Source organism: Sorghum bicolor, chromosome 8 (assembly GCF_000003195.3).
Source record: "Sorghum bicolor cultivar BTx623 chromosome 8, Sorghum_bicolor_NCBIv3, whole genome shotgun sequence".
NCBI classification, from domain to species: Eukaryota; Viridiplantae; Streptophyta; class Magnoliopsida; order Poales; family Poaceae; genus Sorghum; species Sorghum bicolor.
The window spans coordinates 13742279-13757147 of NC_012877.2; the positions used below are offsets into that span (position 1 = coordinate 13742279).

Genomic DNA, 14869 nt, shown 5'->3' on the forward strand with positions numbered 1-14869 from the left:
ACTTGTGTTTCTCCCGCTTGATTCCAAAACAACGGGGTCCTACACTTCCGACCATACAAGGCTTCAAATGGTGCCATCTGGAGACTTTTCTGGTAGCTGTTGTTGTATGAAAACTCTGCATATGGCAAACTCTTATCCCAACTCATTCCATACTGCAAAGCACATGCCCTCAGCATATCCTCCAAAATTTGATTAGTCCTCTCAGTCTGCCCATCGGTCTGAGGATGGTATGCTGTACTAAAATTCAGCTTAGTCCCCAGAGACTCATGCACTTTCTGCCAAAAGTGAGATGTAAACTGGGTACCTCGATCAGATACTATCTTCTTGGGGACCCCATGCAAACACACTATTCTCTCCATGTACAACTCAGCCAATTTTGGTCCACTATATTTGGTCTTGACCGGGATAAAGTGAGCGACCTTTGTTAACCGATCCACTATTACCCATATAGAGTCATAACCTTTCTGAGTGCGGGGTAATCCCACTATGAAGTCCATACCAACTTCCTCCCACTTCCACTCAGGGATCTTCATTGGTTGCAACAATCCTGCCGGTCTCTGATGTTCTGCTTTGACCCTCTGGCAAGTATCCCATAAAGCGACATACTCAGCAACATCTCTCTTCATGCCATACCACCAATACTTCTCTTTTAGGTCTAGGTACATCTTAGTGCTGCCAAGGTGTATAGAATAAGCGGACTCGTGTGCCTCCCACAGAATTGCCTCTCTAATAGACCGATCCTCAGGCACACATAGCCTTTTCCCAAACCATAGTGTCCCATTATCATCCATTCGGAATCCTGGTGCCTTTCCGATCACTATGTTTTCAGCTATCTCCTTCAGCTTTTCATCCTGTAACTGACCCTTTCGTATTTCGTGCTCCAAGGTAGGTTCTATTACTAACTCCATTGCATTAATAACAAAACCCAAGTTCAGATGTGAAATTTCAGCACACAACTCTTCAGCCATAGAGGCTATTTGCACCTCGTTGGCATAGCTCTTCCTGCTTAGAGCGTCAGCAACCACATTTGCTTTCCCCGGATGGTATTGTACCTCCAAATCATAGTCCTTGATCAGTTCTAACCACCGACGTTGCCTCAAATTCAGATCCGACTGTGTGAATATATACTTCAAACTCTTATGGTCCGTGTATATGTCACTCTTATGACCGATAAGATAATGTCTCTAGATCTTCAAGGCATGAACCACTGCGGCTAACTCCAAGTCATGAGTAGGATAATTCAACTCATGCTTCCTCAACTGTCGGGATGCATATGCCACTACTCTTCCTTCTTGCATAAGAACACACCCAAGTCCTAGATGGGATGCATCACAATATATGGAGAAATTCTTGCTTAGATCTGGCAGTACTAACACTGGAGCTGTAGTCAACCTCTTCTTCAACTCCTCGAAATTTTCTTGACACTTATCAGACCACACAAACTTGGCGTTTTTCTCAAGCAGGGCTGTCATTGGTTTGGCAAGCTTGGAGAATCCCTCAATGAACCTTCGGTAATAACCAGCCAATCCCAAGAAACTGCGGATTCCACTCACATCTGTAGGTGGTTTCCAATCGAGCACATCCTTCACCTTGCTTGGATCCACCGCTATTCCTCCATTAGAGACAACATGGCCTAGAAAGGAAACTTCCTTCAACCAAAACTCACACTTACTCCGTTTAGCATATAACTTGTGTTCCCGAAGCTTCTGCAAGACTAACCTCAGATGCTCAGCGTGCTCTCGCTCAGTCTTGGAGAATACCAATATGTCGTCAATAAACACCACCACAAACTTATTAAGAAACTCTATGAACACCTTATTCATCAGGTACATAAAGTAAGCAGGAGCATTGGTCAGACCAAAAGACATCACTGTGTACTCATACAAACCATACCGGGTTGTAAATGCTGTCTTTGGTATATCAGTGGCACGAATCTTCAGCTGATGGTACCCAGAACGAAGATCAATCTTGGAAAACACACAAGCACCTCTCAACTGATCAAACAAATCATCAATTCTAGGCAATGGGTATTTATTCTTGATTGTGACCTCATTGAGTGACCGGTGGTCTACACACATCCTCTGTGTACCATCTTTCTTATCGACAAAAATCACTGGTGCCCCCCAAGGTGAAGAGCTAGGACGAATGAAACCTTTTTCCTGCAACTCCTTTATTTGTTTCTTAAGTTCTTCTAATTCTTTAACCCCCATTCTATATGGACGTTTAGCTATAGGTGCAGTGCCAGGTAATAATTCAATAATAAACTCAATGTCACGGTTGGGTGGCATACCTGGCAAATCATCGGGGAACACGTCTGGGAACTCATCAACAACCAGGCCCTCCTGATTGACACTGTTATCAAGCTGGTTCACTGTAGCTGTCGGCTGAGGCTGAACTGCAACTTCCACACAGATCCTGTCCCCTTTTGGTGTTGTTAGTGCAACTGCCTTTCCTTTACACTGAATTGATGCATCTTGTTGTTTCATCCAATCCATTCCCAGAATCACATCTATACCAGATGCTCTCAACACAATCGGGCTTATCTTGAACTCTATCCCCCTTAGGTTTAAAGTAAGTGGGAGGCAACTATAAGCAGCTTGCATACTTCCCCCCGGTGAATTTACTAATATGGGATTCTTCATGGCACATAAGGGTAAGCTATGTATTCTAACAAATGCTTGTGATATGAAAGTATGCGAAGCTCCAGAATAAAAAAGAACAGATGCGGGGATAGAGTTGACTTCGAACGTACCGAGCATAACTTCCGGTTCCTGCTGTGCTGTCTCAGAGGACATATGGTTCACCCTTCCAGTATTGGGAGCTGACTTCTGGTTGCTATTTTGCTTCTGGGGGGTCTTCTGATTTTGCTTTTCAGGGCAGTGATATGACAGGTGACCCTCTTTACCACAGCGGAAGCACTTGTTGGGGGTGTTAGGGGCACTAGTCTTCATTGGAGTGTTGCTGGGCGTACCCTGGCGTGACGTCTGCTGATTGCCCTGCTGCTGATTTTGCTGATACTGCGGGCGCTGCTGGAACTGATTGCGCTGGGGGTACTGACCACGATTCCACTGTGAAGGTGGTCCTTGGTACCTTTGCTGAGAACCTTGCTGCTGGTTGGTGCGTGGGCGAGTATTACTTCCGGAGGCCTGTCCCTGCATCCTCTTCCTTTTAGCATCCATCTCCTTGCCCTTGTTATCCACCACGATAGCACGGTTCACAAGCGTCTGATAGTTCGGGTATTCATTGGACATCAGCTGGAGTTGGAGCCCATCATACAATCCCTTCAAAAAGAGGCGCTGTTTATCAGCATCATTAGCCACCTCACTGGGAGCATAGCGCAACAACTGAGCAAACTTGTCCCTATACTCTGGAACTGTCATAGATCCCTGCTTCAAATTTCGGAACTCCTCTGCCTTCAGTTCTATTAACCCTTCTGGTATGTGATAGGACCTAAAGTTCTCCTTGAACTCCAGCCATGTGATACCAGGTGCATTGGGAGGTCGTCCATATTCAAACGACTCCCACCATGTCTGAGCTTCTCCCTGAAGTTGTCCAGATGCGAACAACACCTTCTGCCTATCATCACACTGTGCCATGTTGAGTTGCTTCTCCACTGCGCGAAGCCAGTCATCTGCCTCCAGTGGGTCAGTAGCATGTGTGAACACAGGGGGATGTCCTTTCAAAAATTCACCCGCTTATCACGTGGTGGTGCCCCTCCGATTGGATGATTCTGTTGGTTGTTCACCAGGGCTTCCATAAGCTGCGTCTGGATTGCTAGTAGCTGCTCGATGGTGGCGCGTGGGTTGAGTGAGACACCCCTTCCACGTCCTCTACCTCTTGGCGGCATCTGTCATAACATTAAAACTTTAGAATCTCCCAAAATATAGACTTTCAAGTACAAGTTTGAATTTCTAAAAACTTTCTGAGTGAGTCCAGTGCCAGCAGTTCAGTAAAACAATCATAACTTGAGATATAAAAGTCCAACAGAGGCGAAACTTTGATGGTTGGAAAGCTTAAGAAATTGTCTACAACTTTTATTTAGAGCACAAATTCAGATTCAGTGGTTAAGTTAGCCATAAACTGTCTCCAATCGAAACTGTCCCAGAACTCAAACTGCACAGGAACCTCTATTTTCAACATTCATATTTCTCGTTTCTCGGCTCCAGTCAGATAAAAAGGTGATTCCAGCGGCATAGGAAAGATGCTTAAGTCTAGTTATTCCCATAAAATTTTCATAATTTTTGGTCGAACTGATTTTTCTGGGTAAAATTATTAAGACAGGTAGGTTTAAAGAAACGAAACAGGAAAGACAGATATTCCAACCCAACTATTTATTCATTAAACCTTACTCCTTAATAACCTAAACTATGGAACTTGTAGACATGCCTACAATGTCGCAGCACTCATTACAAAGATCCAACTCACTCATAAACATAATAACAAGCAACTAAGCATAACAGAAGCACACCACACCAACTTGACTCGACTCACTTGCGCTTCTAGCGGCTTATTACAACTAGGGACTTCCAATACTAAGGGCGTGGTTCATAGTCAAGCTTTCCATAGATCTTGGGCTGTCCTTCCCTCTCACGATGATCGTCAATCATCTTGTAGCACCTCTTGAGGGCCTTCCCTTGTGCTATCACCATGTCTTGCAATTTCAAATGCTTTTCCACCATCTCATGAGTGAAGTACACCATTACTCGGGAGACTGGGTCCAAATCTGTTGGCTCCAGCATTCCCCATCCTTGTTCCGGGTCCAGGCGGGGTAGATAACGGTGTATGTCCCACCGCATGTTACCGAAACGCTGCTCACGGAGGAACAAACATGCTGTGAAAGTTGCTTCCTCCATGCTCTCTTCCATGGTAGCTCTATGTCCATCATGACGGTAGCCCCTATCCTTCAAGTATGCATCTTTCTCCACATCCTTGGGAAAGATCAGCACCTTGGACTTCCAGTAGGTGTTCTCCAGGGGGTGCGTGTACTCAATGCAGGAATACTCCACTACTGCATCCCAGTCAGAGAAGTAGTTCTCCAACATTCCCACCAGCCGGTGATGCGACGGAGCGTTGCACAAAGCCTTGTGGTACACCTTTCTAGTCCATCCTATGGGAGGGGACTCATCATCTTCAGCAGGTCCATCTTGTGGCGGTGATGGGGGTTGACCTCCTCCGGGAGCACCATCTTCTTCATCATCGGAAATAAGTATGAACTCATGGGGCTCCTCCTCTGGTTCAGACTCCACTTGCGATAGCTCTGGCCCAGATGCTTGATCTGAAGGTGGTGAGGTCTCCTCATGCTCCGGTGAACTCTCCTCTTGTGGCTCCATAGGCTCGTATTGGTAACGAGGTGGGTGGTACCCTCGAGTGGAGATACGAGCGGTCTTGTTGACACGAACCATCTATAGAATGGACCGGAGAGAAGTTAGATTAGAATCAATAATTTCATAATAGAATAAGATGATAGACGCATAAGGTTTTAGAAAATAACAAGAGCAAGATGGTAAGCATGAATATAGAGAAGAAAAGACAACTAAAACGACCATTTCTATCTAGGATTGCGTCCTACAGTCAACACGGCTCTGATACCAATTTGTCACACCCAATTTTAAGGATAAAATTGAATGCAAAACCTTATGTGTGCCCAGAGATCAATCACACATAAGCCGATAAATTATAGGGAGTATCATCACAAGTGTCTATTACATAACGATATAACTCAGAGTCTTTACAAAAATATAGCGGAAAATAAAAGATAACTCTTGCATGGAAGCTCCATCACACAGGCACGTCAACTGGTTGACCACAAGTCTAGAAATCCTCAGGGAAGTACTGATAGTAGTCATTACCCATGCCATCTGTTACCCATCCAGGATTTTTATCCAAATAAAGAAAATAAACAAGTGTAAGTACACCTCGTACTTAACAAGTATAACAGGGGGTTCATGAGGCTCAAAGGTTAGACACTGGTTCAACTGCATGTAGCTTTTAGTTGTCACAATTTTAGCATAAGAGTAAAATCAAGTTGGCAAGACCCATAATAAACTCATGATCAGGTAAAGTGAATAAAGAATAGCATAAACAACATATTAACAATAATAACATTTAATGACTTGCCATTAGTGATTATTTATTCTGTATTGGTCCAAGGCCGCTCGTGACCGTGAGCACGGCTGATATATCAGTTTTACACTCTGCAGAGGTTGTACACTTTCACTGTGAGTCGTGATTTACCCTTTCGCCTGAGGTGATTAGCCCCTTAGCCCACTCCCAAGGAAGACCGGCAGGGTTCACTATGAAGCCTTTCAAAGGTTCGTCTAACAAGTTAGGGCCGCTAGGTTTCGTTAGTCAGTCCGTGTGACTCACCCGCAGGAATCCACGGTCTGCTATCCCCCACTTGCGCCACAAGGGTAACCACTAACAAGCTAGAAAAGGTCCTCATACTGAGCTAAAGCCAGAGCCATGTAGCCCTCACAGTTGTACTGTATGTCCCGGATGGTCAGATACAGATAAGTCCTTATGGAGAGAAACTAGAGCACCATAAGATAGCCCAATGCTCCAGCCCTCTTTTTCCAACGTTGCTAAAAAGTCATCTTTTAATGTTTATTGCATAATTCTTTAGTCAAATTACAAGATCATGGTTTAGTGGAGCACTAGCATAAGCTACCCAATGCATAACCATAGGTGACAAGGTATAAGATCAATACTAGGAAATCCTTATCAAGGGGACACATGCAATATGAATTAAGTGATTAAAGTTATTAGGAAACAAGGATGATCCCATGCTATACTTGCCTTGATCACACTGGTCCTGCTGATCCTGCTCGTAGTAGTACTCTTGCTCACCCACGAACTGCTCACCGACTAATCGTAACCACCACATCAACAGCAATCATCCAAAGACAATCATGCAAAGCAAAAAAGCCTATTATTAGAACAGTACACCAACAGTAATAAATAAAGATAAAAAATTTATAAAACGAATCTACATCGCTCTATGATCACGCAGACGTAAAGATCACGAAAATCGGAGTTATAACGAAGAAGTTATGATTTTCCTAAGATTTCCTTTAAATAAATAATAGATTAAATCTAAACTCAGATTTAAAAAAGTTGAAAACTTGTAATACAGTAGCATTAGACTATAGATTATGCGAAAACGAATCTAACGCAACTTGAACGGATTAAATCGGAGTTAAAACGAAGTTTTTATGAGCAAAATAGATTCGATGGCAAAACTGAAATACGTTTTCCAACTTAGAAAGCGTAAAAGGGGAAAGCGTAAACGGACCGCGGGTTAGAACATTAAAAAGCTCGGGGGTTTTTCTACAAAATAGCCAGCCGAAGGGGTATCCCTCGATCTCGGCCGTTGGATCTCAACTCGGTGGTCAGGATTAGATCGGGTGGGGAAGGGGAAACCGGCCGGCCGGAGCTGAGGTCGGCCGCGGCGGCGCCATGGCCGAACATGGCCGGAGCTCGCGGTGTGCGCGATTTAGGGCATGAATCGGTGAACCGAAAGCACAGAGACGTAAAGAAACTTACCGTGAGCTCACCTCGGGCTAACACGGGGTCACGGGGTGGTCGGAGTGCGTCCGCAACGGAGAACGGCGGACGGTGGCCCTGGAAGAAAGTTCGGCGAGCGTTAGCGGTGGGTAGAAAACAGTAGAGCATGAAGGGAAAGTCTCTGCGACTTCGCACAACGAAAACGAAACCCGGCACGTCGCTTGCGGAGGCTCGAAGGCGCTGCAGCGGCGGATTGGGTCACGGCGGATCTCGGCGGCGAGCTTGAGCGAAATTCGACGCGGTGGCTGCGGCTCGGGATGAATTGGGGGGTTGCGGGGCTTCGGGGCAGTATTTAAAGGACGGGAATCGGGCGAAAACGAGACTCCTCGCGCGAAACACGCGCGCGGTTGCGGTGCGGCTCGTGACTCGAGGTAGAAGATGAGCCCGACAGGTGGGTCCCACCTGGCAGTGACGCGGAGAGCGGGGCCGCTCTGTCAGCCGCTGAAACGAGGAGGGGAGAGGAGGCGCGCGGCGCTGGCTGTCCTCCTGGGCCGCGAGGTGGGCCGAGCTGGTGCTGGGCCAAAACAAGAAGAGAAAGGGGGCAGGCAGGCCGGAGGGGGGGGGGGAAGAAGAGAAATGGGCCGAGCCCAAGACAGGGAGGGAGAGAGGAAATTCTTTTCCATTTGCTAAATTCATATTTTGCTCAAATCTTTTGAAAAGGATTTCTAAAACCAATTTAAATTTAAAGAAGTTCCACTCAATAAAATACATGCAGCAGCATGAATGCACACACATGTTTCTAGACCTTATAATGGATTTTATTTCAAAAAAATTATTTTCTTACTATTTTTCAGTGCTCACATCAAATAATTAATTCAATTAGCCTATTTGGAAAAAGTGAAATTTTTAGGTTGTTACAAGAGCGTAGATGGTTAATGCGAGAAATAACTTTATTATGCCTTATGCAAAAGTGTTCCTCGGATTGTATACATGTTCAAAATACAATTATGTAATATTTGAACTATGGATAAAATTATTGTTTGATTGCTTTTATGTGCATCCCCAAGATAAAGCTGTAGCATTAGCACGGGCATTATAATGGTAAAGAAAAAAATAAAAGAAAAGAAAAAAAATGAGATTGTCCGGTAAAGAACGATTTGTGGGCTTGGTACTATAAGGCCAGTCTCAGTGGCCCGTTTCAATGCACTATTTCCAAAACAAATCTACTGACAGAGCATCAATGAAACGAACAATGAAACAACCTCCACAATGCCTGAGTTTCACCTTGACGTTTTCTAGGCTGGGCAAAGCATTTAATTACTGCAAAATGATTGGATCACATGCAAGATGGTGAAACGATTTAGTCCTCAGTGGGGATTTCATCCCGTTTCACTGCGTGGGAAACAACGCCCTCGGAGTTTCACCATGGTGAAACTACTTCTTTCTCTCTCCTCTTCGTTTCATGCAAAAAGTGTAGTTTTGCTGATATGGCGCTATAATAAATGTGCATGACATCCTGGTGAAACCCCAACTGAGACTGGCCTAATGGCAATGAGTGTTTTCAGTTCGCTCACCCTATAGGATGCTCAAGGCCTTGTTCAGTCAAAAATTTTTGGATTTCGCTACTGTAGTACTTTCATTTTTATTTGACAATTATTGTCCAATTATAAATTAACTAGGCTCAAAAGATTCGTCTCACAAATTACAGATAAACTGCGCAATTAGTTATCTTTTTTTATCTATATTTAATGCTTCATGCATGTACCATAAGATTAGATGTGATGAGAAATCTTGAAAAATTTTGGGAACTAAACAAGGCCTTAAATAGGGAGAATGCGACCACATGGCTTAATGGAAGACTGGGGCGATAAGATACAATGTTATACTACTACACAAATGTTAACTGTGACGGACGTTTTCAATTTACCAAGCAGATATCACAACTGCCACGGTCAAAAGATCATAGTAATCATTTGATTTATCGAGGCAGTTTGAATTCCCACCACGATAAATTAAATAAAAAATAAAAAGAAAAGTAGAAGCCCAAATGGGCCTATAGGCCTGGCACCGCCTGGATGCCTGATCTGCCGCTGTTGCTCCATGATCTAGCCTCCACGTACAAGCCGTCGTTTGGTCAGCGCCATCAGGGAGGAAGAAGAGGTAATCGACGCTGGATCGGACCTCCCAACCATGGATCCAGCCTCCTCCTTGACAGATCCAAGCTTCTCCTTGCCAGATCCGCCGCAGCACAAGCACCACAGGGTCTGAGCTCCTCCTTGCTAGATCTAGTCTTGTCCTCACCGGATTCGGAGGAGCTGTTGCTGCTGCTGATTTGGAGGAGTAGCCAAGCCGCCATGCGCGATGTCTTCCTTCTGGCCTCCAGATCTGGCCGATTAGGGTGAGGGAGACGGAGAGGGAGGGGAGGGGTGGTGCCACCGGTAGATGAGGCGAGTTGCTTAAGGCAAGGGAGGGACAGAGTGGAGGGAAGCAGGTCACGCTGCGCGACCTTGGGTGGAGGACGGAGAGTGTGATAGAGTGATGAGGGCTAGTGGAGAAAACCCTAACTTCCGAATTTATATAAGCCCGGTAGAGAGTTGGATTGAGCTTTGGCTGGGCCTCGGGAATATTAACTGATGTGGGCATTATAAGAGGTCTATCTCCAAAAAAAAGAGGTATTTTTAGATAAGGTCCGCCTCGATTAATAGATTTTAGGTTAACCACCTCGGTTAATAAAAAACAACTATTTCGGTTAATCCAGACATTAATCGAGGCGGTTAAAATGAACGTCTGTCTCTAAGACCTATTTTTAAATGTTGCGCAAAAGATTTTATATAGTAGTGGTGATGAATAAGGAGTAGACGACCCTGTGAAAAGTTCAGGTCCAACTAAGATCTGGGTGTTCCTGTGACTACTAGCTCGTCGTTGTTAGAGTACACGGTTAGTTCCAGACCCAAACGGATCTATTAACCGATGAACGCAGAAGTGTAATCGACATAGAAGAAAATACGCAAACAAGAACGACACCGAGGCACGATGTTTTTTTAACGAGGTTCGGCAATATACTTAATCCTCGGAGCAATGACTACGGGCGCTCCTCCCCATAAACTGCAGCTACACACCGGCATCCGGACGATCCCGCGGTCTTGCCGCCACCCAAACCAGCCGCCAAGTCGTCTTATGGTTACAACAGGGGTGGCCTCATATTTATGGCCCCTAGGACACAGAGTTCGACTACAACTCTATCCTAGCCCCTAATACAACTCAAGTCCAATGTAACCAAATTGTACACATATTCGACACATATCTAACAGTCATTCCTTTTCGTCAGGCAACATTCTCCACCATTGAAACATAGGACCTCAAAGCTCTTTTGTGCATTTTTTTTTTGACAAAGTCTTTTGTGCAATTTGTCGTGAGACAGATAACTGGAAGCATCAACTCGCTCACTGAGTGCAAGATGGCGAAGCGTGTGTTTGCGCCTTGAAAAAGGAGGAGACAGTAGAACGAACATACGTGCGAGATACAAGAACAAGGCCCGAAGGGAGATGACTGACAACGTTTTTGCTAGACTACCACAGGAGGGTGACGACGTGGGCGATTTGGCATACCCCGAAGAAAAGCATTACACGAGGACTCATTCGAAAGCCCGCTTTCGATCCATTGTTTCATTGAGCGCTATCTGGTGGCTTACCTCGAGTTGTCAAAACCACGGAAACCATCTGAAGAGAAGATAGTAGGCTGGTCGCGCACTAAATTCCCACCATAGGAGAGTGTCATGAAGATCAATGTTGACGCTGTTGTATAATTTTTCTATGGGTTTACGTATTTTTGTATTGGTATTTTCGAAACCGACATGTTAATTATACATTTTTATGTGTGTTGGCTAAAAAAACCCATAGAAAAATTAAGCACCCATAGGGAAATTCCAGTTTTTAGTAGTATAGTATACCTATGAAAAATTCATTAGTTTACGTATAAAGACAAATTTTATATCAAAGTTATAGATTTTAATAATGAGATCTATAACTTTGCAGTCCGACATGTTAATCATACATTTTTTATGTGTGTTGGCTAAAAAAAGCCCATAGAAAAATTAATCGCGCATAGGGCAATTCTAGATTTTAGTAGTATAGTATACCTATGAAAAATTAATTACTTTACATAATTTGCAGTTGATGACTTTTTTATGACAAATTTATACCAAAATTATAGATTTTAATAATGACATCTACAACTTTGCAGCCGGTAACTTTTTTATTTGAGATGATATATAGGAGTATATACAAATATTCAATATGAATTCTCAAACCTGTTAAACATCAAGGTTGTAGTACTTAAAGAAATCTATAACTTTGCAGGTTTTTTTTTCAGTCGAGGTTATTTGGAGTACCAAACAAAATTCATAAACATGAAATTAAAATAATAACATCGATTACATAGACATAAATTGTTTTGTAGTTTGAGATGAAAAATACTACGGGTAAACATCAGCCAGTGTTCTAAGCTGGCGTAACAACTTTGATCTTATTTATTTCGCTGAAATTTGGCTTAATCAGATTTCCAGGCCTTTTTGCAGCTCCGTTGAACTCTTTCAGCCACCTTGCTGACCGCTTCAGGGTGCGCTTGCAGCCATTCTCACGATCGACGTAGACGATGCCGAAACGCTCGGTGTAGCCACTAGACCACTCGAAGTTGTCCAACAGAGACCATGTGAAGTGGCCACGCACGTTCGCTCCGGAACTGCAGGAAGAGGGATGCAACAAGCATTTTCATTCAGCCATGCGCCACATGAAAATATATAGCACGTAATTAAGGGTTTAGGGTTCTAGCGTTCGATGATACATACTCTATTGAATCTTTAAGGACTGAGATGTGGCGCTGAAGGTAATCTAGCCTTATGTGGTCGTCCAACGCAGCTTCCATGGATAGATCGCCATTGTCAATGTCCCCCATCCCTGCACAAACAAATTGAACACATGAGAAGTGTTCAGCGCCTCATTCCGCTGGTCAAGCTCCTCAGTCCGGTTCACTATAGATGTTTTAACGAATAAAAACTAGCCTACGCTATGGATATCAGTCCCCGTCTTATATAATTTAATAAAACAGAGGGAGCACTATTTTTTGGCTGTTTTTAGTTTTTTTCTAAAAATCATTAATAGAGTTGGACACCTTATATAGCTAGCATCTCTGCATCTATTAATTGATTTATAAAGGCAGGCTACAAAAGACGCTCACCTTTGTTAATGATTTATATAACTCATTATTACATACCATTTTACAGGCCGATCACCTCCCAAAATAAAAAAGTGACCATCTCTATTTTTTTGTAGTAATGAGAATAAAAAATGTAATTGTTTGTAGTTAGCTAAAATTTAGTAGGACCCGTGATTGAAACTCTAACAAAATGGAAAAACACATAGCACCTTACTAACCGTTTTCAGTGATGTAGACCGGTGGATTTCCGTATCTCTTCTTCGTGATCATAAGGATATCCTTTAGGCCTTTAGGGTACATGTAGACCCACGCATTTCCAGTCTGCAGATCGAAGTAATATAATAAACTTTAATTAATTACCAATAAAAATACTACAAGCAAAAAATACAGATATTTGTTCCGCTTTATTGCCAAAACACAAAACTTCGTGTTTAATAAGTAACTACTCTTTTTTAGGTGTAAAAGTTTGACGATGTGAACACTCTGATTGTATTTCGAACATTTTTTTTACATATATATCACTTTTAGCATAAAATATGGTAATATGGAGTTAGGAAGATATATACTTACAGCAGGACCAATAGTATTGCCGTTAGGCCCTGTAACTGTTTGAAAAGAAGAACAAATTAAAAGTGCATGATTAGTATATGATAACGTCAAATTTCTTACTCTCTTACTTTCTTGAGTAGAACTGTGAAGCAAACTATAACTAATTTCTTACTTTCTTCAGTGGCACAGCAGTCATGCGTGTTGAGCTCTGGCGAGAAATTTTCTGTGATGTCAACGTGCTTGGCGAACCTTGAGGAGTAGTAGTTGATCCCTATCATGTCATAGGAACCCACTAGCTTCTGTTGCTCTTTTTCTGTGAAGTGGGGTAGCCTATCCCTCACCGATGATCTCATGGAATGGGGGTAGTCACCACGAACCACTGGCTCCAAGTACCATCCTAGGTTGTAGTCCATACACCTTTCATGGGCTTGTTCATCGAGAAACGTACTTCCATATGGCACAGTCCCCATTACATTAAGCGCAAGCCCTATGCGCCCCTTCTCACCCTGCACTTGATTCGTTAATATTGGAGTGTGTGTGTGTGTGTGTGTGTGTGTGTGTGTTAAGAAGAATGTGTGTGAGAGAGTCTTCGGTTTTTATATGTTTACCCTATGAAACTTGTTGTAAAGATCAACAGTCTCAGCATGAGCTAGAAGAAGATTGTGGCCAACAAGGTATGGCTCTCTGATTGAGTCCCCAGTTGGGTCGGGACATTTCATTCCTGGTGAGCACCGTCCAGGGGCAAGGATCCCGGTTCCGTAGGATAAACATGTAAATGTATGTGGCTCGTTAAAGGTTAACCAATTGTTCACCCTGTCACCGAATCGTTCAAAGCACAGTCCAGCGAAGTCTGTGTAATCTTTTCTGAAAAATTTGCAATCCCGAATGGCGTTCATCAATAAATAGTTATGCTAGTTGGTTGGCATATCATTGAAATAACAATAGAACATTGTTTGGGATCTGCATACAACTTTTTTAATACTGGCCATGGATGTTCCTCTAATACTTATATATGAACCGTGAAGTTAAATCATATTAAATGACACTTTCCAAAATGTATATAACAATATTTTACTTCCTATATATATAGTTTATTGTAACCGGAAATATCAATGAAACTTCAGAGTCGCCATCTTCTAATCGGTATTCTTTCGTTTGAGGAAAGGAGTGTGAGTATATCATTTGAACTGCATATACTCCCTCCATTCCAAATTATAAGTCATTCCAAAAATCTTGGAGAGTCAAACTTTTCTAAGTTTGACCAAATTTATATTATAAAATAATAATAATTATGGTACTAACTAAGTATCATTAGATTCTTTCTTAATTATATTTTCATAGTATACTCACTTTACGTTAAAAATCTTAGTATTTTTCTCTATAATTTTGGTGAAACGTGAAAATGCTTTGACTCTCCAAGATTCTTGGAATGACTTACAATTTGGGATGGAGGGAGTAGTACTTACATAATTCTCTTATCTAAGAAGCCGCCGTAGTCATCTACCAGTGCTTGAGGCGTGTCCCAGTGGAAAATTGTTACATATGGCTCTATGCCTGATGAGTTGCAATGAGTAAATTAAGAATGATTCGTCAAAACTTAAAT

The 14869-nt window shown here is 42.9% G+C and overlaps 1 protein-coding gene across 1 annotated transcript; it reads right to left on the bottom strand.

Moving 5' to 3' along the window:
* LOC8058170 (4-hydroxy-7-methoxy-3-oxo-3,4-dihydro-2H-1,4-benzoxazin-2-yl glucoside beta-D-glucosidase 2, chloroplastic) lies at window positions 11884-14820 on the bottom strand (the record flags this gene model as incomplete). Its single annotated transcript, XM_002443028.2, is given in 7 exon segments — window positions 11884-12243; window positions 12350-12458; window positions 12936-13038; window positions 13288-13322; window positions 13439-13772; window positions 13875-14130; window positions 14733-14820. Coding segments are annotated over 7 exon segments (1166 nt in total), but the record flags the coding sequence as incomplete, so codon positions are not given.